Genomic DNA, 25,943 nt, shown 5'->3' with positions numbered 1-25,943 from the left:
GTTTTACTTTGAAAGAGTCAGACGCTGTGAAATTGCAGCAGCTTGATTACGTCATTTCCTTTGATGACGATATTTATTGTCATATAAACATAAAGCTTGTACTTTTATTTTGAAGGATGCAGTTTGTTATTGTTTTCCTGTTTCTTTGTTTGCTTGTTTGTTTCTTAACTTTTAATTTTTAATGTTTGTGAAGCAAAGTTCTAACAAATAGAACAAAAGTTCTACCACCTATAAATAAACAGAACAAAGGTTCTACATCTAGAAATAAACAGAATGAAGGTTTTTTAACATTCAGCTCCAGACAAGAGTCATCACACCAGTCCACAACCTGCTGGAGGACTGAGCTGTGGGACTGAGAAGGTCCTGACAGCAGAGACAGGAGGACTGTGTCGTCTGCAGATCTGACCAGGTGGGAATTGGTCTGTGGATCTGCAGTCATCCATGTAGAGGATGAAGAGTAGTGGAGAGAGGACACGGACCTGAGGAGAACCATGGAGGTGTGTGGTAGATCAGAGAAGGTTAAAAAGTCCAGTAACCACAGGATGAGCTGATCATCCAGGTGGAAGTGGGAGGAGAGTCTGTGAGCCAGGATGTGAGGCTGGAAGGTGTTGAATGCCGAGGAGAAGTCAGCAAACAGGAGTCTGGCTGAGGTGTTCGGGTGTTCCAGGTGACGGTGTAAAGTGTCCAGAATGAATGTTTTGGCGTCATCAACATCTCTGCTGTGAGTTAGTTACTCCGATGACGTGTTGTTTCACGATTCTCTCCATTGCCTTCATCATGAGGGAGGTGAGAGCCACAGGTCAGAGGTCATTAAGGACTGTGGTTGTACTCTTCTTAGGGATGGGGACGACTGTGGAATGTTTCCACGACTGAGGAACTGTACAGCTGTCCAGGGAGTTTTGGAAGACGGTCTGAAAAACACTTCCCAGCTGTTCTGCACAGAGCCTGAGCACACGACCACTGATGCTGTCCAGGCCAGGTGAACTGGTCTCTCTGGTTCTCCTCAGGGCTCTCATCACATCCTCTATGTTGAAGGTGAGTGTGCAGTCAGTGGGATGAAGTGTGGTCCTAATCTCTTCCAGCTGTGCGGTGCTGTCTCTTTCTAATCTGGTGTAAAAACAGTTGAGGTCATTGAGAAGAGAAGCAGGGCTGCTACCATCCACATGGATGGTGTTTCTGTAGCTTAGAATCAGAATCGTTTTTTATTGCCAAGTAGGTTTTTACACTTACAAGGAATTTTCTCTGGTGCTCGTGGTGCCAGTACAGATAAAATAAAATGAAACAGTACGTTGCTGGTAGCAGTGTTCACAGCGGCCATGTTCTTCAGGCCCTGCCACGCTGAGTGGAGGTTCCCCTGAGTCAATTTATCCTCAGCTTAGTTTTTGTACTTCATCTTGGCTGCTTTTATGGCACGCTTAACTTCCCTGTTGACCTCTTTCTTTTCTCGTTCAGAACCAGTGAAAAAGACCCTTTTCTTCTTGTTAAGGATTTCTTTGAGCTCCTTGGTGATCCAGGGTTGATTGTTGGGAAATACCGTGACAGTTTTGGAGGGGATAATGCCGTCCACACAGAAAGAGATGTAGGAAGAGATGGTGTCGATCTTCTCATTTATGCTGTTGGCGGTAGTTAAAAAGTTATTCCAGTCTGTGGACTCAAAGCATCCTTGTAGGGCTAGAATGCCGCCTTTGGTCCACTGCTTGATGTTAGGGATGACTTTATTGGTTTTCCATATAATGGGAATGTGTGCTGGAATGAGTAGAACAGTACTGTGGTCAGCAGAGCCTAAAGGGGGACAGCAACAGACCTGTATGCATCTGGAACTGACCCGCAGCATTTGTTCAGCGTCTTCCCCAGGCGTGTGTTACATGTAATAAATTGTTGAAAACTTTTTAGGGGTTTTTAGGACAGTGGTTGAAATGACCCAGGATAAACTTTGGGGAGTCGGGGGAGATACGTTCCAGATTGTCCAGTGAGTTCATGATGTGTTCAGTGGTAGCATTAGCTTTAGGATGGATGCAAACCAGAATGACAAAAGCTGTGGAAACTCTCTGGGTAGACAGTAAGGACGAAGCGAGACAGCCAAGAGTTCAATGTCTGTGGTGCAGTTTCTCCCTCACAACAACGGTGGAGCACCAGCGTGTGTTTACGTACAGACAGACATGTTCTTTACCGGTGAGTTCTCTGTCCCTGTCCAGTCTTAGAGTGGGGGGGCAAAGCCATCGATATCCAGCAGGCTGTTACAGTTGTTATTATTTAACCACGTCTCCGTGAAAGCTACAATCGAGGCAGTCCTATACTCATGCAGGTTGTTGAAGTTAGCTTGTAGCTCGTCTAGCTTGTTACGGAGCGAGCACACGTTGGCTAGGATAATGAGAGGGAGCGGCCGCTGTTTACACATCTCCTGCTTTAATCTGGCTCTTCCTCCACCTTTTTCTTGCCTCTTCTGGTTGCCTTGTGCTTGTAATGCGATGAGTGGCAGAGTATTTCCTCAGGAATCGAGTCTGTGGTGGTGGCATGTTGACAGCTGAGTCCAAGCTGCAGCAGGAAATCTCTGGAGTAGATGATCCCCTGGTCGTCAGGGAAATTCAACCCGTACGTTGGGACAAAGACCCCAGTGAGAAGAAAGTGAAACAGAAGTAGTGCCCAGAGAGGTCGTTGTGTGTCCATGGTGATGGGAATGTTCTGAGAAAAAAAAAGAAGTAGAATCCGTGGTCGTAGCGTTAGCAGAAGATGGCTACAAGCTAGCTCTAGCAGGTCTACTGCGGCAGCGGTGTGTTCTCACCGTGTGTTCGCGGAGTTAAAAAAAGTAAGAAAAACACGTATGATGCTGCGAACTGACTACTCCAACGAGACAAGACTAGACAAGACACGAATAGTAGGACAACACTATAAGAAACACTATAAAAATGCTATAAAAACTGCTCTACGAGCCGACCGGTCAGCCACAAGAGCAGCGACCAGAACTGGAAGAACACATAGAACTGATGCATTGCTTATAGAGCTACAGCATTGAGCTAATTTTCAACTCCCGTCCCTAGTTGGGCTTTTAAATCTTGTCTGAATGTTGTCTGAATGTTAGCTAAACTTTATCTGAATGTAGTCTGAATGCTAGCTAAGCGGCTCCGGTTCTGCAGTGTTCTGCTCCTGATGGTTCTGGTTCTGAAGGTTCTCAGGTATTTTTACTGTTTGTTGAGTTCGACCAGAACCAGAACCAAATCTCTCTGATCTACAGTTTCTACACTGTAGATCAAAGAGTTGGTTCTCCTCACTGGAGAACATGTTTGATTGTTTGTGTCCTACATGGGTTCCACCTGGTCCATCAAGTTCTGTCTGGTTGTTGGTCCAGTCAGACTGTCAGGTTCCAGGAGACAAATTACCTAAATGTACAAAACTCTCAGCCAGATGTTGGAAGTGTTGTTACAGTGGCCAGGAGGAAGGATAGAGAAGCTCCTCTATCAGATTCTGAAATTCATGAACAGAACATTGATCTTCTAAATGCAGGAGAACCTGGTCATCAGGAAGCTGAAGCCCTTAGCAGAAGGATCCTCTGGGAGCAGAAGTGGTGGCAAAGTAACAACAAATGAGGATCCTTGAAAGACTCCTCACTCAGGACGTCCATCTGGACTAAGAACCAAGGATGTGATGAGAAGACCGAGGGTAAAAGATACCAGTCATGGTGGTGACTCAGTCAGAGGCTGAAGAACCTCTGAGAAGATGTTTCTAGGAGCTCTGAGCATCGTTATTTAACAGAAACATTAGGGCTGAAAGCTTTAAGAGACAATGTACCCCACGACTCACCGAACCGCAGAAGGAGAAGAGACTGGCTTTACAAAGACGTCCAGACCTCTGACTCCTACAGACTGGAGATCTGGATCTTCTCTGATGAACGCCCTCTACTTTTATCTGAAAACACCATATCCATACAGATGATGGTGAAACAGTTCCATCTTCTGATGGTGAAATCCAGTGTCTGCTTCAGGTCTCTCAGAGCTGCTCATTGTTCCTCAGGGTTCCACTGTTAATACTCAATATTAGACCAACAACACTCTAGAAAAGTTCTGCTTCCTGTTTAGGCCAGCAGGAACACATATGTTCCTGTGACTGAATGGAAAATGTTGAACAGAAGTTCTGGATCAGTATTTATATAGATGGAACCAGTATGACTTCTCAGTGAGGTTCTGAGCTTCTACCGGGCTTTAAGGAGGAATGGAACCCAGACTGACCTCAACCCAACTGAGAACTGTTGGAGAACCCTGAGACATCTTTACCAGTCCACTATCAACCTCCATGAATCATCTCAACTCTAGACGACAAAACCATCCACACTCTAGAACCTCCTACATCCATGAAAGACTGAGAGATGATCAGTGACAGGAGGAAACACTGGTTACTGAATAAACATGAAGTAGAACAAATTGAATGTTCACCAGATGCTTTAGCATGCTAATATATTAGGGTGTTATTGTAATGTAGCATGCTAATATGTTGTTGCATGCTAATATATTGTAGGGTGTTATTGTAATGTAGCATGCTAACATGTTGTAGCATGCTAATATATTGTAGGGTGGTATTGTAATGTAGCATGCTAACATGTTGTAGCATGCTAATATATTGTAGGGTGGTATTGTAATGTAGCATGCTAACATGTTGCTGCATGCTAATATATTGTAGGGTGTTATTGTAATGTAGCATGCTAACATGTTGCTGCATGCTAATATATTGTAGGGTGGTATTGTAATGTAGCATGCTAACATGTTGTAGCATGCTAATATATTGTAGGGTGGTATTGTAATGTAGCATGCTAACATGTTGTTGCATGCTAATATATTGTAGGGTGTTACTGTAATGTAGCATGCTAACATGTTGCAGCATGCTAATATATTGTAGGGTGTTATTGTAATGTAGCATGCTAACATGTTGTAGCATGCTAATATATTGTAGGGTGGTATTGCAATGGGCTGCACAGCGGCGTAGTGGATAGCACTTTCGCCTTGCAGCGAGAAGATCCCGGTTCGAATCCCGGGTTGGGCCTGGGATCTTTCTGCATGGAGTTTGCATGTTCTCCCTGTGCATGCGTGGGTTTTCTCCGGGTACTCCGGCTTCCTCCCACAGTCCAAAAATATGCTGAGGTTAATTGATTACTCTAAATTGCCCGTAGGTGTGAATGTGAGTGTGCTTGTTTGTCTGTATATGTAGCCCTGTGACAGACCGGCGACCTGTCCAGGGTGTCCCCTGCCTTCGCTCAAGTTAGCTGGGATAGGCTCCAGCACCCCCCGCGACCCTAATGAGGATGAAGCGGTGTATAGAGGATGGATGGATGGATGGTATTGCAATGTAGCATGCTATCATGTTGTAGCATGCTAATATATTGTAGGGTGGTATTGTAATGTAGCATGCTAACATGTGTAGCATGCTAATATATTGTAGGGTGGTATTGTAATGTAGAATGCTAACATGTTGTAGCATGCTAATATATTGTAGGGTGGTATTGTAATGTAGCATGCTAACATGTTGTTGCATGCTAATATATTGTAGGGTGTTACTGTAATGTAGCATGCTAACATGTTGCAGCATGCTAATATATTGTAGGGTGGTATTGCAATGTAGCATGCTATCATGTTGTAGCATGCTAATATATTGTAGGGTGGTATTGTAATGTAGCATGCTAACATGTTGTAGCATGCTAATATATTGTAGGGTGGTATTGTAATGTAGAATGCTAACATCTTGTAGCATGCTAATATATTGTAGGGTGTTAAAGACCCACGAGGAAGATTTTTATGCTCGTAACAAAGTCTCATATTAATGTGGATGAATCTTCGTTATTTACACTTATTAATGCCCACATTTTCGATTCATGAATCATTTTGGTTTTGTAAATATTTGTATCTTATTAATTTTTTGTTGACTCGTCTAGAATTTCCTTTGAGAGACGGAGCGATTTACAGCAAATATGGTGCGCATGCGCTGACGGAGCGTAGCAGAGCGGAGCTAGTTGTTTTTAGCAGTAGCAGAGCGGAGAGTTGGTTGAGAAGACGGCACACATGGAGCGCAAAAGGAAGTGAACGGAGCAAAGTCTGCAAGCAAAAAGGTTGTCAGATCGACAATGAAGCAAAAGAAAAGTTCATCTTGGACAGGCATTTCAGAGGTGGAGAGAATTCCGGGAGCAAAAAGGAATCAAAACAGATGCCGAGCTGGCTGTGCTTCTCCTAGACAGGTACATAACTTTAACTCTTTGTAAGTTTGATACAATTCTTTTGTCTTTTGTGTGTGTCGCTTGCGATGTGTGGTTAGTAGACTATGGGATTAGTTTGACTGTGACTGGTTTAGTTGTCTAACTTTGTGGCAAAAACACTGTGTGGGTATTGGCTACATCGTATTGTTCACGACGGTTCACGACAGTGCGCGCCGAGGCTCACGGGAAATGTAGCGTTGCTTTGGCAATGCTACATTTCCGCTAAAATCTTCCTCAGTGGGTCTTCAATCTAATGTAACGTGCCAACATGTTTTAGCATGCAACAACGTGTTAGCATGCTACAATATTTTAGCCTGCTACAACATGCTAGCATGCTACAACATGTTAGCATGCTAAAATGTTAGCATGTTACATTATATTAATACCCTAAAATATATTAGCATGCTACAACATGTTAGCATGCTACGTTACATTAGCAGTGGTGATTATGACACTATACAGACTGTAATAATAATACAGTCTGATTGGTTCCTGATCTTGCAGATGTTTAATAAACTCCTGAACATCTGGATGTTCTTCATTCTGAATATTACAGCCTCAAATCATCATAGTGAACCTGATCCAGACTCTGACTCTGCTGCAGCTATCTGATTGGATGACTCTCACAGAGGGGGCTTCTGGGAGTTCTAAGTTTTATTCTGATGTGATGTTTGTCTGTGACTCCATCCACTAAGCTGCCATGTTTGTGATGTCACCATGATGTCACCTGAACCAGTCTCAGTGTGTGTCAGCCTGGACATAAAATACACTGTTCTCCAGAACCAGAACCAGATCTCAGAGATCCAGTCTGGACGAAAATACACACACACACACACACACACACACACACACACACACACACACACATGTTTGTACTTCTATCTTAGTGAGGACATCCATAGGCGTAATGCATTTCCTAGAGCCTTACCCTAACCTTAACCATCACAACTGATTGCCTAAACTTAATCCTTACCCTAACCCTAACCAAACCTCAATTCATACCTGTTCTCTAAAAACAAGTCTTCACCCTCCAACATGGCTGTTTCAAAGTGAGGACCGGCCAAAATGTCCTCACTTTGTAAAAATGTCCTCACTTTGATAGTTAAATGCAGAAAATGGTACTCACCATGTAGCAAGTACAAGAACACACACACACACACACACACACACACACACACACACACACACACACACACACACACACACACACACACACACACAGAGTGTGCCCGGGGGTGGAAAGGTTATTGGCTGCTTGGCTGGAGCTCTCAGCCAATCCGGTGAGAGAATTGAGAGTTGGGATTTTCTGTATTGTTGCTGAGCAGAGAATCAGAGGGAAGATGACCTACATTCATCCTGAGAGAGAGAGAGAGAGTGTTCATGTGTGTGTGTGTGTTGTGTTCATGTGTGTGTGTTGTGTTCATGTGTGTGTTGTTGTGTCTCCAGCAGCTGGTTCTGAAGGTACTGTGTTCAGCAGAAAGAACAAAGAACCTTCAGAAGGTTCCACCTGAAGAACAGCAGCAGTGTGTACCTGTCCACCAGGTGAGTCTGGACAGGTAACCAAGGTACGCTCTAAAAGACCTGGAGTTTTACTAAATCCTTTTTCATCTAAGTTTAATATGTGAAAATACTAAATTATAGTAAAGCTAAATGATGATTAATATGACACTGAAATGATGAAAGCAGTGAATTCAGTGGAATATAGGATATCAGATTTTCTATTTATTAGACCAAATTTAGTTTAAAATTGTAAATTTATTTATAAAATTTACAGAAGTATTCAATCTATAATCTTTAATTTTGTATTTTAAAATATTTTTATGTGAAATCATTTTAAAAGTTTCTCTGTGAATAAATATCCCTTTCCATTTTAAATTTCAATCATATCTTTGAATACTTTATTTCTATTAATCATTAAATAAAATTAAAAACATTCGATTCATGAATTTAATGAGATCTGAGAAATGTAATAAATATTAATATTGAATTTAAGGTTTGGATTTCTTTCAAATTTTTCAGATAATATTTCAACAGAAACATTTTTGGACATTTCATTTATTATATTTTCACATTTTATTGGTAGTTACATTTTCACCATGTTTCTGTTTTTCTGCATTTTTGAAACATTTCTTTTCTCTTTTATGTATGTTTTATGTTTTCATTTTATTAATATTCGTCTGATATTGTCAGTATTTTGTCTTTTAATATAAAGTTCCTTCAATGAACTGACAATGTTCAGAGATTACTGCTCATATTTCTGCACATTTTATTCATATTCTGCTGCTTTAGATCGGTTCATTCAAACTGGAGCTCCAGATGTGAGGAGTCATGACTCACTGACATGATGCAGCAGATTTCAAACATGACTCAGCAAACAGTTTATTTAGCTACAAAGCTACAGTTTATCAAGAACCAGTTACTGTTTTTTTTTAAAATCTAGAACTAGTTACACTTTATCTACCACTAGTCATTGCTCATCTAGAACCATCCATCCATCCATCCATCCTTCCATCCATCCATCCATCCATCCTCATTAGGGTCATGGGGGGTGCTGGAGTCTATCCCAGCTGACTCGGTGAAGGCAGGGGACACCCTGGACAGGTCACCAGTCTGTCACAGGGCTACATATACAGACACACAATCACACTCACATTCACACCTACGGACAATTTAGAGTAACCAATTAACCTCAGCATGTTTTTGGACTGTGGGAGGAAGCCGGAGTACCCGGAGAAAACCCACGCATGCACAGGGAGAACATGCAAACTCCATGCAGAAAGATCCCAGGCCGGGATTTGAACCGGGGATCTTCTTGCTGCAAGGCGACAGTGCTATCCACTACGACACTGTGCAGCCCTCATCTAGAACCAGTTATTATTTAAATAGAACTAATTATTTTTTTATCTAGAACTAGCTATTGTTTATCTAGAGCTTGTTATTGTTTATCTAGAACTACTCGCAGTTTATCTACCACGAGTTATTGCTTATCAAGAACGAGCTGTTTTTATCTAGATCTAGTTACAGTTTATCTGGAACTACTTCTTGTTTATCTACAACTAGTTATTGTTCATCTACAACTAGTTATTGTTTATCTAGAACTACTTGCAGTTTATCTACCACAAGTTATTGTTTTTCAAGAACTAGCTGTTGTTTAAAACTAGTTACTGTTAATCTAGAACTAGTCGCAATTGAAGTAGAACTAGTTATTCTTTAACTAGACCTAGATATTGTTTATCTTGAACTAATCAGAGTTAATCTAGAACTTGTTATTCTTTATCTTGAACAAGTTGATTATTGAGTTTATTAAACTGATTTCTGATCAATAATCAGGTTTAACCTTAAACATGAGAGTGACTTTAGTTCGTACCTGCTCCTGTTTCTGGGGGAAAACTGTGAGCGAGACCCGAATTGATCGATTATCAGAATATCCACCGATTGATTAGTTTCTATAAAACAAATCCAAAGAGAATGGAAACTGACTGATAATATCACAGAAGTGATTGATCTGTGATTGATCAGTGCAATCACAGATCAATCACTTGATCAGTGTGAGCTGTTGATTGGCTGCTCAGTCAGTCACTCATGAATCCTGACGTCTGATTGGATGAGGGCATGTTTTCCATGAAGGTCCTCAAACAGAAACATCCTGATCAGATTTATATTAAATCCTTCATCCGTTAATCCTCCTCATCCTCACAGCACAAATATCCAGAACAGCCTCAACACAGAACCAGGATCAGGACCAGGACCAGGAGTCCTGCAGAGACCCAACAGGTTCTGATCCAGTTCTTTAATGATTTTTAAAGCTATTGAAATCAGTCGTCAATGAAATCTGATTCTGATTTTACAGAACATCAGTAAAATGTGTCTGAAAGGACAGTAGAACCTTCTGGGGAACCGTTCTACTCTGAGGTTCCACTCTGAGGTTCTGATAGAACCACTGTTGAGACATTTAAAGACTCAAGAAGCTTTAAATGAAACTTAAACACACTAACCCACTCTTTGGTCACATGACTCCTGCCTGCTTCCTGATTGGTCAGATTCATCCTGAATCTGGTGTTAAACTGAAAACCAATCAGCTTCATTGACCATCACTTGTAACCATGGAAACCAGTTCTTTTAAATGTAGTCCATCAATAAAGTTGAAGCTGAAGCAGAAGATAATCGATCAGATGTCACTGATTAGACATGATCAATAATCAGTCATTGATCAGAACCGCCCATCATTCATGAGGACGTTAAACGCACACACGCACGCGCAGCAGCACGTGGAGCGGGGCCGCGCAGCCACAACAACAACAAGAAGCTTCAGTGAGAGCAGCTCAGGTTCTGTTCAGGTTCTGGTTCCTACCTGATCAGCTGCTGGATCCACCTGCGGCTCCGTCACGTGACCCGGTCCAGACTCCAGAACCGGCTGATTGTCTCCGGCTGCGGCGCGCACTGCCTCACATGAGCGGATCGATAATCGATGATCAGCTGCAGCTCGGATCGATCAGGCTGATCGACGGTCTGATCAGATCGTCGCTCTTCATCCTCCTCATCGATACAACAGGGGCTCGCGCTCTCTGAGGCTGGCAGCAGCACGAGACGCGCTCACGCCACCAGCCGCGGGCACGCCCACGTCCTCGCCCATGCGCGCTCACGGCAACTCAGCGGAGGGTGTTTGTAAGGTTTTCACATGAAAAAAGAAAATCAGTAATCAATGACGCGATGATCGATCCGGACTGACCTGGATGACGTAGCTTTATTTTCAGCTTCTCTTCCGGTTGTCGCGGATTTTTCATCATTTTATTGTTTTCTTATATAAATAAATCTGAGGTTTAGATTTAGTTCAGATCAAACTTTAAACAGAAAATAAACCGAATTCATGAAGTTTGATCCGCAAACGTCAGAAACGCTAAAATATTTGATTTAAATAACTATTTAAAAATATTTACTTCAAGAAGATAATTTTTAAATGATCAAACCTCGGGAAAAAATGCAACTAAAATGAATCCATCCAACCATTTTGCAGACACCTTAATCCTCATTAGGGGGCGGAGCCTATTACTGGTACACCTGGACAGGTAACAGCCTATCACACTGACAGTTTAGAATCACTGAATTGGACTGTGGGAGGAACCTGGAGAACCTGGAGAACCCAGCAGAAAGACCAGAACCAGGGATCTCCTCCCTGTGAGGCGCTGGTTCTGATCCACAGCACAGCATCCATGAAGACCAAAACATTTACATAAACACGCTCCGCTTAAAACACCCCCCGCCTTATATATAGCGCCTCTAAGTGCAAGAAATAATAATATATACTGGACGATACACCTACAAAATGATACATCTTCACTGCAATAAAAACAATGAGGTGAAGGTCATACACCCAAAAAGGCAGATCTACATTATGCACAGGTGGTGTTGGTGCAATATGCATGAAATCCTTCAGGTAGTTTCTGACATATGCTCCAGAAACAGAATCAAATATATTTTAAGTGCCTCACAATGACCTTGAAAATCAGGTCAAGGTCATGCACCCCAAAAGGCACATCTGTACTTTATAGAGATGGGTGCAATATGAATGAAATCCCTCAAGTCGTTTCTGAGATATGATCCGGAAACGAAATGCGGACGTTCGGACGGACGGACAGACGGACGGACGTGCCAATGCCAATATAAAAAGCAGAACAAACATGAGAACCTGCAGCTCTGGAGCTGATTCTAATCAATATTATTATTATTGATTGGAATCAGCCGATATTGATCCGGGTTCTCTGAGCTTTTTGTTGGGTTCAGAACTGATCAGAACCTCGGTAGAACCCAGGTTTGGTTCTTCTGTGGTCAAATGAAAACTCAAGTATGAAGATTTCACTTCCCATCATTCTGATCAGTTTGTTTATTGATTACCGGCGACATACTGGAGTTAAACTGGTTGAACTGGAACCAGGAACTGGAATCACTGAGAGGAAATGCTCTAAAAGTCTTTATTGTTGCAGAAAATATTCACAAACAGAAACCACTGAAGAAGAACTTTATAAAAAACAGGTTAGCCCCGCCCCTCCACAGAGGCCTCTCCCACTCGTGACCTCAGCTACATCTACATTCGACTTAAACTGACTCCGCCCACACACCATCTCCATGACAACACAGAAGAATTTTGATTGGTCAATAATGTACAAATATCCTACAAGTCCTTGACATAACTCAAAACTCTGCCTCCTTCTCGTCGTCATGGGAACCAGGTGCAAGGTGGAGCTTAAGACGACAGGAAGCAATCACAGTCCTCCTATTGGTCGGTTCTGAACTTCTTTGGTCCAATAGGTTTACTGCAGATGACAAAAAATACAGATAGGATCGAATCAGACACAATACACCTGTAGTACTACACCTGTAGTACTGCACCTGTAGTACTACACCTGTAGTAGTACTACACCTGTAGTAGTACACCTGTAGTAGTACTACACCTGTAGTAGTACTACACCTGTAGTACTACACCTGTAGTAGTTGATGAGGGTTTCTTACTGATCAGGAGTTCCGGTTCTCCTCACAGCAGGTTTGATGTCTTTGCTGGATTCTGCAGACAGACAAACATTATGAAGGTCCTCAAACGTGTCAGGTTCTAACAGAATTCTGGTTCTAACGGGTCTCTGCTGGTTCTAACGGGTCTCTGTGGGGTCTGCTGGTTCTAACGGGTGTCTGTGGGTTCTGCTGGTTCTAACGGGTCTCTGCGGGTTCTGCTGGTTCTAACGGGTCTCTGATGGTTCTAACGGGTCTCTGTGGGTTCTGCTGGTTCTAACGGGTCTCTGTGGGTTCTGCTGGTTCTAACGGGTCTCTGATGGTTCTAACGGGTCTCTGTGGGTTCTGTTGGGTTCTAACGGGTCTCTGTGGGTTCTGCTGGTTCTAACGGGTCTCTGCGGGTTCTGCTGGTTCTAACGGGTCTCTGATGGTTCTAACGGGTCTCTGTGGGTTCTGTTGGGTTCTAACGGGTCTCTGTGGGTTCTGCTGGTTCTAACGGGTCTCTGTGGGTTCTGCTGGTTCTAACGGGTCTCTGTGGGTTCTGTTGGGTTCTAACGGGTCTCTGTGGGTTCTGTTGGGTTCTAACGGGTCTCTGTGGGTTCTGCTGGTTCTAACGGGTCTCTGTGGGTTCTGCTGGTTCTAACGGGTCTCTGTGGGTTCTGTTGGGTTCTAACGGGTCTCTGTGGGTTCTGATGGTTCTAACGGGTCTCTGCTGGTTCTAACGGGTCTCTGATGGTTCTAACGGGTCTCTGTGGGTTCTGCTGGTTCTAACGGGTCTCTGTGGGTTCTGCTGGATTCTAACGGGTCTCTGATGGTTCTAACGGGTCTCTGCTGGTTCTGCTGGTTCTAACGGGTCTCTGCTGGTTCTGCTGGATTCTAACGGGTCTCTGCTGGTTCTAACGAGTCTCTGTGGGTTCTGCTGGATTCTAACGGGTCTCTGCTGGTTCTAACGGGTCTCTGCTGGTTCTAACGGGTCTCTGCTGGTTCTGCTGGTTCTAACGAGTCTCTGTGGGTTCTGCTGGTTCTAACGGGTCTCTGCTGGTTCTAACGGGTCTCTGCTGGTTCTAACGGGTCTCTGCTGGTTCTAAGGGTCTCTGTGGGTTCTGCTGGTTCTAACGGGTCTCTGCTGGTTCTAACGGGTCTCTGCTGGTTCTGCTGGTTCTAACGGGTCTCTGTGGGTTCTGCTGGTTCTAACGGGTCTCTGCTGGTTCTGCTGGATTCTAACGGGTCTCTGCTGGTTCTAACGGGTCTCTGCTGGTTCTAACGGGTCTCTGTGGGTTCTGCTGGATTCTAACGGGTCTCTGCTGGTTCTAACGGGTCTCTGCTGGTTCTAACGGGTCTCTGTGGGTTCTGCTGGATTCTAACGGGTCTCTGATGGTTCTAACGGGTCTCTGCTGGTTCTGCTGGTTCTAACGGGTCTCTGCGGGTTCTGCTGGATTCTAACGGGTCTCTGCGGGTTCTGCTGGATTCTAACGGGTCTCTGATGGTTCTAACGGGTCTCTGTGGGTTCTGCTGGTTCTAACGGGTCTCTGTGGGTTCTGCTGGATTCTAACGGGTCTCTGATGGTTCTAACGGGTCTCTGTGGGTTCTGCTGGATTCTAACGGGTCTCTGCTGGTTCTAACGGGTCTCTGCTGGTTCTAACGGGTCTCTGTGGGTTCTGCTGGATTCTAACGGGTCTCTGCTGGTTCTGCTGGATTCTAACGGGTCTCTGATGGTTCTAACGGGTCTCTGTGGGTTCTGCTGGTTCTAACGGGTCTCTGTGGGTTCTGCTGGATTCTAACGGGTCTCTGATGGTTCTAACGGGTCTCTGCTGGTTCTAACGGGTCTCTGCTGGTTCTAACGGGTCTCTGTGGGTTCTGCTGGATTCTAACGGGTCTCTGCGGGTTCTGCTGGATTCTAACGGGTCTCTGATGGTTCTAACGGGTCTCTGTGGGTTCTGCTGGTTCTAACGGGTCTCTGTGGGTTCTGCTGGATTCTAACGGGTCTCTGATGGTTCTAACGGGTCTCTGTGGGTTCTGCTGGATTCTAACGGGTCTCTGATGGTTCTAACGGGTCTCTGTGGGTTCTGCTGGATTCTAACGGGTCTCTGATGGTTCTAACGGGTCTCTGTGGGTTCTGCTGGTTCTAACGGGTCTCTGCTGGTTCTAACGGGTCTCTGCTGGTTCTAACGGGTCTCTGTGGGTTCTGCTGGTTCTAACGGGTCTCTGTGGGTTCTGCTGGATTCTAACGGGTCTCTGCTGGTTCTAACGAGTCTCTGTGGGTTCTGCTGGTTCTAACGGGTCTCTGTGGGTTCTGCTGGTTCTAACGGGTCTCTGTGGGTTCTGCTGGTTCTAACGGGTCTCTGCTGGTTCTGCTGGATTCTAACGGGTCTCTGTGGGTTCTAACGGGTCTCTGTGGGTTCTAACGGGTCTCTGCGGGTTCTAACGGGTCTCTGCGGGTTCTAACGGGTCTCTGCGGGTTCTAACGGGTCTCTGCGGGTTCTAACGGGTCTCTGTGGGTTCTGCTGGTTCTAACGGGTCTCTGCTGGTTCTGCTGGATTCTAACGGGTCTCTGTGGGTTCTAACGGGTCTCTGTGGGTTCTGCTGGATTCTAACGGGTCTCTGCTGGTTCTGCTGGATTCTAACGGGTCTCTGTGGGTTCTAACGGGTCTCTGTGGGTTCTGCTGGTTCTAACGGGTCTCTGTGGGTTCTGCTGGATTCTAACGGGTCTCTGCTGGTTCTGCTGGATTCTAACGGGTCTCTGCGGGTTCTAACGGGTCTCTGCGGGTTCTAACGGGTCTCTGTGGGTTCTGCTGGTTCTTACCCTGCAACCAGCGGACCTGCGTGGCCGGTCCGTAGCCCTTCTGGTTGCGGGCGGCGATGCGGAAGATGACGGCGGGTTTGGTGGTGTGGTCGATGTGGGCGTTGGCGAGGCTGGAGGTCTGGACCCAGCAGGATGGGGTCGGACCACAGTAGACCCTCATGAAGGCCAGCTGGGCCGAACCAGAACCGGAGGAGGTCTGGTTGGACCGGATGGCCAGGTACACCGAGTACTCTGTGATCTGCCCAGTCGTGACAGTGGGAGGCTCCCAGGTGAGCTGGGCGCCGTCCAGGTTCTGCAAAACCACAAACTGGCTCAGAACCAGGACCAGAGACTAGTAACCGTGTTAACCCTGCTGAACAACACCCTGCCGGCTGATTGGTCCAGAGCGTCTCACCTTACTGATCTTGATGGCGCACGGCGCTCCGGGGAAACCGGGAAGGCACGTCTTAAACGTCGACACCTTGGAGAAGGCGCCGCGGCCGCAGATGTTGATGCCGGCGACCCGGAACTTGTAGGCAGTGCCTGGTTGGAGCTCCACCCTCCTCATCTGGCTGTAGTCTGGCAGCACACCTGAGTCGTCCTGCAGGTAAACCACATCACCAATATCACCGGCACCATCAGTATCAGGACTGAAACTTTATTTACACGTGGCGTTCTTACAGCAGCCGTGTCGTCGCTGTCGGGGGCGTAGTAATGAGTGACCACCATGTTGGTAACTTTGACAATGCCGACGTCGAACCACTGAGAGTCTTTCACTGCTGGCTTCACCTGCTTCTAAACGCACAGTTAGCATCTTGTTAGCATCTTGTTAAGAGTGTTGTAAGAATTTCCTCAGCATCTGTTGTTTGTCTATTGTTTGCAAGATGCTAATCTGGCTATATTTTTAGCATGTTTTCTGTGTGTACCTGTTAGGCGTGTTAGTGTTAATATATCAGCACATTTGTGTTGTTACCATGATGCTAACCCAGTGTGGCTATGTTCTTAGCATGACACTAATCCTGTGTGGACATGTTGTTAGCATGATGCTAGCCTGGTGTGGCTATGCTGTTAGCATGACACTAATCCTGTGTGGATATGTTGTTAGCATGATGCTAGCCTGGTGTAGCTATGTTGTTAGCGTCTCTCACCGCTGCCGTTGCTGTGATGCCATTGGTCACGTGTGTCAGCGCTGATGCAGTTTGAATCTTGACCTGACCAGCCATTAGAGTTGGGGCGGGGCCAAAAGTGCTGGCCAATCGGGTGACAGCGCAGGTTACGGCTGACGACGTCATCTCGTGTCCGTGACTCTCTGCTGCCGGGTCATTGAGGCTGTCAGCTGGAGCAAGGCCTTCTGGGAAACACAGGAGAAAAAAACTTAATTGACAAGGACAATAGTTACGACGTTCTGCTGATGTCACAAGTTTACCTGCTCCTCAGGTGAAGATGTCTACCTGACAGGTGAGTTCTGATAAAATAAGTTCAGTCTGAATGTTTGGTTACTGGGTTGGACTGAGTCCAACAGAACCGTCACATTAACCAAGCAGCAGAACTTTCAAGGTTAGTTTATTATGTTCCATACAGCAGGTTCTACTGGGGTTCCACCAGCACTGATGGTTTATGTCCAAATGCAGGAACAGTACCAAAACATTAATAGAACAATACCAGAACAATAGCAGAACATTAACGGAACACTGAACTCAATCTGAATGACAGAACAGACTAAAGAACCAGAAATGTTCTTGTTCTGCTGTCGGACACGTTCTTTAATAAAACTGGTTCTGGTTCTACCTGTGGGGACAGTGTGCCGTGGTACTGGTTCTGGCTGGTGGAGGTCCTGCTGCTGTTGGACCAGAGCTGCCAGTTCCTGCTGGGTCAGAACCAGAGGGATGGATGGCTCCGAACAAACCTCAGTGCCACCTGGAGGCGGAAACAAGAGAGAACAGAAAATACTGCTAGTATGTAGTAATATGTGGTATTAAGTGTTACTATGCAGTCGTATGTAGTAGGATGTGGTAAGATGTGGTAGTATTTAGTAGTATTTAGTAGTATGATCAAGAAGGAGTTGCCGCTGGAAGCAGGCTCGAATGCCGCTGTGACCGAACTCCCGCGAGACCGAGCGTGATCCAACATGGCAGCCTGCTGCTGGACCGGACGCAAACATAGTCACCCCCTCTACTCTCTCTTAATCTTTCCTTTCAGTACAATTCGCTCCACTACTGCTTATTCTCTCCTCTACGGACACGCGGAAACATATGTCTAACCTGGACCAACTGGAGGACTTCATACAGGACCAGTACAACAGATTCTGCACCATGGGTCGCTCCTAAAAATAAAAAAACGCGCTCCCAGGACTCATCCGCTCCATCAACCGATTCATCTCCAGTCACAACACCACAAACTCATTGCTGTTCTGATGTAAGTGAGATTCTTTTCTCGACTGATCAGAAAGTCACCACCCTGGACGCCAGAGTCGCCCTAATCGAGGTTCTCCACCGGGAATTCCAGCAGCTCCACCACAGCTTGGAATTCACTCAGAGCCAAATCTAAAAAATCACCCAGGAAAATGAGGCTCTGCAGAACTCTGACTCCACCATGGTGGAGTAAAATCAGAACTCGCAACGGTAACGGCTGAAAATAAGCTCATGAAGGAAAACATCCTGAACCTACAGTCTCACAGCATGAGAGACAAACTGGTCTTTTCCGGAATCCAGAGTCACCCACAGATGCACCCGAAATATTAATCAAAGACTTCACGGTCAGACAGCTCAAACTCCATCAACATCACCTTCCATCGAGTTCACCGCATCAGACAGAAGCCCACTCCACCCGACCCCGGCCCATCGGCACCAAATTTGAACATTTCAAGCAAAAGGAACTGGTGCAGCGTCAGAGGGACGGACTACGGGCTGAATGACCAGTACCCCCCAGAGATCGTCCACAGACAGAAAATCCTGCTCTCCATTGGCAGACAGAAAAACAGCGAAGGTAAGAGAGCAGCCCTCTCAGTGGATAAACTGTACATCGATGGTCAGGTGTTTAAGGATAAGGACATCACCCCCTGGCTTTTCTAAACCCCCCTCCACTCACACACGGACACACTTCTTTTCACATTGCACACATAAGCCCCCCCCTCCATCTCTCTTGTGGTGTATATAGATATAATTGTATGTTGTTGCTTTCATTGTTGTTACTTGTTTTGCTGTTGTTTGTGTGTGCCCCCCCCCCTTGTGTTTTGTTGCTTGTGTTATCTGCTCAGGTCCTGCTGTGCACATCATGCAACAGTCCAGACAGTCGGTGTACACACACACACACACACACACACACACACACACACACACACACACACACACACACACACACACTCTAAATGGCTCAGTATGACATCAGTATCATTTCTAACGTGGAACATCAGAGGTATTGGCTCCCAGACAAACAGAACTAAAATATTTAATCACCTCGATGACCTAAAAGCAGATATTTGCTTACTACAGGAAACACACCTCTCAGATTCAGACCATAATAAGTTAAAATCAGCACAGTTCCCTCATAAATTCTCAGCCCCTTATAACTCAAAACAAAGAGGAGTATGTATTTTGATCAATAAAAAAATCACATTTGTCCACAACACAACCATTACAGACCCGAAGGATGCTTTATAATCACTAATATATCAATTAACAATAATCCAATAACAATTGCCAATATCTACGGCTCAAACAATGATGTCTCTACCAGTCTCTACCCTGACATATATATATAAATGTGTGTTCATTAGTCAGTATTTTGTTTCTATATGTATATATAGCGTAATCATATATTGTCTCTTCAAATTATTAAAATAATTGACTTTACTGCCATTATCTGCTTCTCATTATCAGTTTAATATTCAGAGTTCAGATGGATTAAATGCGCTGTCAAACAGCGCTGAGTGGAGCGGCTGACCGGACCAAGATGGCGGCCCCACCGCTGGTCAGCCCCAATAGGCAGTAGCGCTCGATGCGTCGTCTACTCTTTATAAATGTCTATGGTATCGCACATGTCTGCATCTTCAAACCATAAACAGGAAGTGAATTCGGTGACGTACGTGCATTACGTTTGCGCTGGGAGCTGCTATGATTGGTGGAACTCACGGGAGGCGGGCCAAAATTGCGGGAAAGTTGCGGTGATTGGACAAAATTGCAAGGCCGCGCAAAATTCGCGGAGATTGGTTGATTTCGCACGATTGCAACATCGCGTGGTAGTGCGTAGTAGTATGCGGTAGTATGTGTTACTATGTGTGTATGTGGTATGTGGTACTCTATGACCTGTTGCCTGTAGTATTGCCTGTATCGTTGCCTGGTGAGTAGACTCCTCTGTTGCCGTAGTGACAATCAGCTGATCTGTGGTCAGTCCTGATGTCACCATCAACGTTGTCGTCCTGGAGACCACCTCACCACCGTCCAATTCTGATGACATCAGCTCCTGAGGTAGGCTGCCATCTGATGACATCATCTGAGGGACATGATTGGTCAGTTGAGTTGCTCTTACACCTGTGTGTGTGTGTGTGTGTGTGTGTGTGTGTGTGTGTGTTACCTGTGTGTGTGTGTGTGTTACCTGTGTGTGTGTGTGTGTGTGTGTGTTACCTGTGTGTGTGTGTGTGTGTGTGTGTGTTACCTGTGTGTGTGTGTGTGTGTGTGTGTGTGTGTTACCTGTGTGTGTTACCTGTGTGTGTGTGTGTGTGTGTGTGTGTTACCTGTGTGTGTGTGTGTGTGTGTGTGTGTTACCTGTGTGTGTGTGTGTGTGTGTGTGTGTGTGTGTGTGTTACCTGTGTGTTACCTGTGTGTGTGTGTGTGTGTGTGTGTGTGTGTGTTACCTGTGTGTTACCTGTGTGTGTGTGTGTGTGTGTGTGTGTGTGTGTGTGTGTGTGTGTGTGTGTGTTACCTGTGTGTGTGTGTGTGTGTGTGTGTTACCTGTGTGTGTGTGTGTGTGTGTGTGTTACCTGTGTGTGTGTGTGTGTTACCTCTGTGTGTGTGTTACCTGTGTGTGTGTGTGTGTGTGTGTGTGTGTGTGTTACCTCTGTGTGTGTGTTACCTGTGTGTGTGTGTGTGTGCGCGCGTGTGTGTGTGTGTGTGTGTGTGTGTGTGTGTGTGTGTGTGTGGTGTGTGTGTGTTACCTGTGTGTGTGTGTGTGTTACCTCTGTGTGTGTGTTACCTCTGTGTGTGTGTGTGTTACCTGTGTGTGTGTGTGTGTGTGTGTGTGTGTGTGTGTTACCTCTGTGTGTGTGTTACCTGTGTGTGTGTGTGTGTGTGTGTGTGTGTGTGTGTGTGTGTTACGTGTGGTGTGTGTGTGTGTGTTACCTGTGTGTGTGTGTGGTGTGTGTGTGTGTGTGTGGTTACCTGTGTGTGTGTGTGTGTGTGTGTGTGTGTGTGTGTGTTACCTGTGTGTGTGTGTGTGTGTGTGTGTGTGTGTGTGTGTGTGTTACCTGTGTGTGTGTGTGTGTGTGTGTGTGTGTGTGTGTGTGTGTGTGTTACCTGTGTGTGTGTGTGTGTGTGTGTGTGTGTGTGTGTGTGTGTGTGTTACCTGTGTGTGTGTGTGTGTGTGTGTGTGTGTGTGTGTTACCTGTGTGTGTGTGTGTGCGTGTGTGTGTGTGTGTGTTACCTGTGTGTGTGTGTGTGTGTGTGTGTGTGTGTGTGTGTTACCTCTGTGTGTGTGTGTGTTACCTGTGTGTGTGTGTGTGTGTGTGTGTGTGTGTGTGTGTGTGTGTGTGTGTGTTACCTGTGTGCTTCCCTCTACGTGAATCTGTAACACTGACGCAGCTGATGACATCACATGCTCTGACTGGCTGTCTGTCTGCACAGGCTCGTCCCCTTCACCTACTCCATCACCATAGTGACGGCCTCCAGAGACTCCACCCCCTCCTCTCTGAACAACGAGGAGATCTCCTGCAGAGACAGACACCACTATCATCGTTTCTGTGTGTGCACGTATGTATACGTGTGTGTGTGTGCGTATGTATACGTGTGTGTGCGTATGTACGTGTGTGTGTGTGTGTCACCGACAGGGATGGATGGTCCAGGTGTGGGCGTGGCTTGTGTAACAGTGGTGACAGCTCTGTTCTGATTGGCTGTTGAGGAGAGGGAGGAGTCAGAGGCGGATTCTCCCTGCAGACTGTCTCCGCCCCGCTGAGCTGCACACACAAAGAGCAGCTGTTAGATTCTGGTCACATGACACACTGTCCAGGTGAGTCCAGGTTACCTGTGGCGGTGGTGGCGGTGTTGGTGGTTCCCGTCTCAATGTGTCTCACACGGTGGGTTAAAACACATCTGGAACACAAACACACATCAGCACACCTCCAACCAATCAGTGTTCACCACTAACCTGTTCTGGCCAGGTGTGCTCTCACCTGTCGGACCCCTCCTGCCCCAGCAGTGGTGGCAGTGTTGGTGGTTTCAGTCTCGTGTGTCTCACAGGGCGGGTTGGAGCAGACCAGCATCACTGTGACATCATCAGTGACATCATTAACCCACCTCAGTCTTACCTCTGCAGTATTAACCTATATCAGTACTATAGCAATACTGTGTTTCTCTGAGTTTCCAGTAGTAGTACTTGTTCCTGTACCTGCAGTGTCTCCTGAGTCTCCCTCTGCAGTAGTACTTGCAGTACTGATGGGCTCTTCTGAGGTCGGAGACGCCATGATGGAGGCGGGAAGATCCTGGACCAGAGGCTCTGCGCCGCTGGGGGGCGTGGCCAGAGTCACCTGAGACAAACGCAGTATTACTACAGGAAAATACTGCAGTACTAATACAAGAAAATACTACAGTATTACTACAGGGAAATACTGCAGTACTAATACATGAAAATATTACAGTATAACTAAAGGAAAATACTGCAATAACACTACAGGAAAATACTGCAATATTACTACAGGAAAATACTGCAATATTACTACAGGAAAATACTGCAGTACTACTACAGGAAAATACTACAGTATTACTACAGGAAAATACTGCAGTACGACTACAGGAAAATACTACAGTACTACTACAGGAAAATACTGCAATATTACTACAGGAAAATACTGCAGTACTACTACAGGAAAATACTACAGTATTACTACAGGAAAATACTGCAGTACGACTACAGGAAAATACTGCAGTACTACTACAGGAAAATACTGCAATATTACTACAGGAAAATACTGCAGTACGACTACAGGAAAATACTGCAGTACGACTACAGGAAAACACTGCAGTACTACTACAGGAAAATACTGCAATATTACTACAGGAAAAATACTGCAGTACGACTACAGGAAAATACTGCAGTACGACTACAGGAAAATACTGCAGTACGACTACAGGAAAATACTGCAGTACTACTAACAGGAAAATACTACAGTATTACTACAGGAAAATACTGCAGTACGACTACAGGAAAATACTGCAGTACTACTACAGGAAAATACTGCAATATTACTACAGGAAAATACTGCAGTACGACTACAGGAAAAATACTGCAGTACGACTACAGGAAAATACTGCAGTACTACTACAGGAAAATACTGCAATATTACTACAGGAAAATACTACAGTATTACTACAGAAAATACTACAGTACTACTACAGGAAATACTGCAGTACTACTACAGGAAAATACTGCAATATTACTACAGGAAAATACTACAGTACTACTACAGGGAAATACTACAGTATTACTACAGGGAACACTACAGTATTACTACAGGGAAATACTACAGTATTACTACAGGAAAATACGACAGTATTACTACAGGGAAATACTACAGTACTACTACAGGGAAATACTACAGTATTACTACAGGGAAACACTACAGTATACTACAGGGAAATACTACAGTATTACTACAGGGAAATACTACAGTATTACTACAGGGAAATACTACAGTATTACTACAGGGAAATACTACAGTACTTACTACAGGGAAATACTACAGTACTACTACAAGGAAATATTACAGTATTACTACAGGGAATACTACAGTGTTACTACAGGGAAATACTACAGTATTACTACAGGGAAATACTACAGTATTTACTTACAGGGAAATACTACAGTATTACTACAGGAAAATACGACAGTATTTACGTACAGGAAAAATACGACAGATTACTACAGAGAAATACTACAGTATTACTACAGGGAAATACTACAGTATTACTACAGGAAATACTACAGTACTACTACAGGGAAATACTACAGTATTACTACAGGGAAATACTACAGTACTACTACAGGGAAATACGACAGTATTACTACAGGGAAATTACTACAGTATTACTACAGGAAAATACGACAGTATTACTACAGGGAAATACTACAGTACTACTACAAGGAAATACTACAGTATTACTACAGGGAAACACTACAGTATTACTACAGGGAAATACTACAGTATTACTACAGGAATACTTACAGTATTACTACAGGGAAATACTACAGTATTACTACAGGGAAATACTTACAGTACTAACTACAAGGAAATATTACTATTACACAGGGAAATACTACAGTGTTACTACAGGGAAAACTACAGTATTACTACAGGGAAATACTACAGTATTACTACAGGGAAATACTACAGTATTACTACAGGAAAATACGACAGTATTATACAGGAAAATACGACAGTATTACTACAGAGAATACTACAGTATTACTACAGGGAAATACTACAATATTACTACAGGGAAATACTACAGTACTACTACAGGAAATACTACAGTATTACTACAGGGAATACTACAGTACTACTACAGGGAAATACTACAGTATTACTACAGGGAAACACCTACAGTATTACTACAGGAAAATACGACAGTATTACTACAGGGAAATACTACAGTACTACTACAAGGAAATACTACAGTATTACTACAGGGAAATACTACAGTACTACTACAGGGAAGATACTACAGTATTACTACAGGGAAATATTACAGTACGACTACAAGGAAATACTACAGAGAATTACTACAGGGAAACACTACAGTATTACTACAGGAGAATACTGCAGTACTAATACATGAAAATATACAGTATAACTAAAGGAAAATACTGCAATAACACTACAGGAAAATACTGCAATATTACTACAGAAAATACTGCAATATACTACAGGAAAATACTGGCAGTACTACTACAGGAAAATACTACCAAGTATTACTACAGGAAAATACTGCAGTACGCTACAGGAAAATACTACAGTACTACTACAGGAAAATCTGCAATTACTACAGGAAAATACTGCAGTACTCACTACAGGAAAATACTACAGTACTACTACAGGAAATACTGCAATATTACTACAGGGAAATACTGCAGTACTACTACAGGAAAATACTACAGTATTACTACAGGAAAATACTGCAGTACGACTACAGGAAAATACTGCAGTACTACTACAGGAAATACTGCAATATTACTACAGGAAAATACGGCAGTACGACTACAGGAAAATACTGCAGTACGACTACAGGAAAAACACTGCAGTACTACTCAGGAAAATACTGCAATATTACTACAGGAAAATACTGCAGTACGACTACAGGAAAATACTGCAGTACGACTACAGGAAATACTGCAGTACTACTACAGGAAATACTGCAATATTACTAACAGGGAAAATACTGCAGTACGACTACAGGAAAATACTGCAGTACGACTACAGGAAATACTGCAGTACTACTTACAGGAAAAATACTGCCAATATGTACTACAGGAAAATACTACAGTATTACTACAGGAAAATACTACAGTACTACTAACAGGAAAATACTGCAGTACTACTCACATGGAAAATACTGCAATATTACTACAGGAAAATACTACAGTACTACTACAGGGAAATACTACAGTATTACTACAGGAAACACTACAGTATTACTAACAGGAAATACTACAGTATTACTACAGGAAAAATACGACAGTATTACTACAGGGGAAATACACAGTACTACTACAAGGAAATACTAAGTATCTACTACAGGGAAAACTACAGTATTACTACAGGGAAATACTACAGTATTACTACAGGGAAATACTACAGTATTACTACAGGGAAATACTACAGTATTACTACAGGGAAATACTACAGTACTACTACAGGGAAATACTACAGTACTACTACAAGGAAATATTACAGTATTACTACAGGGAAATACTACAGTGTTACTACAGGGAAATACTACAGTATTACTACAGGGAAATACTACAGTATTACTACAGGGAAATACTACAGTATTACTACAGGAAAATACGACAGTATTACTACAGGAAAATACGACAGTATTACTACAGAGAAATACTACAGTATTACTACAGGGAAATACTACAGTATTACTACAGGGAAATACTACAGTACTACTACAGGGAAATACAGTATTACTACAGGGAAATACTACAGTACTA

At 44.1% G+C, this 25,943-nt stretch overlaps 2 protein-coding genes across 3 annotated transcripts in view; both read right to left on the bottom strand.

Annotated features, from left to right (window-relative positions):
* LOC127531531 (coiled-coil domain-containing protein 120-like) overlaps positions 1-10,865 on the bottom strand; it is a 33,127-nt gene extending 22,262 nt beyond the window's left edge. For both annotated transcript variants that reach the window (XM_051941072.1, XM_051941084.1), the window contains exon 1: positions 10,587-10,865. The gene's annotated coding sequence lies outside the window, so the exon portion shown is untranslated. The remainder of the gene's footprint in view (positions 1-10,586) is intronic.
* Positions 10,866-12,190: 1,325 nt separating this feature from the next.
* The window catches only part of LOC127532973 (host cell factor 1-like), a 35,029-nt gene continuing 21,276 nt past the window's right edge, over positions 12,191-25,943 (bottom strand). The window contains 14 exon segments of the mRNA XM_051944913.1: positions 12,191-12,546; positions 12,743-15,831; positions 15,934-16,119; positions 16,200-16,313; positions 16,667-16,869; positions 17,307-17,435; positions 19,823-20,009; positions 21,273-21,380; positions 21,383-21,439; positions 21,557-21,684; positions 21,753-21,789; positions 21,791-21,820; positions 21,901-21,992; positions 22,116-22,254. Of these exon segments, the coding sequence (XP_051800873.1) occupies positions 15,466-15,831; positions 15,934-16,119; positions 16,200-16,313; positions 16,667-16,869; positions 17,307-17,435; positions 19,823-20,009; positions 21,273-21,380; positions 21,383-21,439; positions 21,557-21,684; positions 21,753-21,789; positions 21,791-21,820; positions 21,901-21,992; positions 22,116-22,254 (1,776 nt within the window). The 3' untranslated portion in view covers positions 12,191-12,546; positions 12,743-15,465.

Source organism: Acanthochromis polyacanthus, chromosome 2 (genome assembly GCF_021347895.1).
Source record: "Acanthochromis polyacanthus isolate Apoly-LR-REF ecotype Palm Island chromosome 2, KAUST_Apoly_ChrSc, whole genome shotgun sequence".
Lineage (NCBI taxonomy): Eukaryota > Metazoa > Chordata > Actinopteri > Pomacentridae > Acanthochromis > Acanthochromis polyacanthus.
This window is presented reverse-complemented; position numbering and strand designations above follow the sequence as displayed.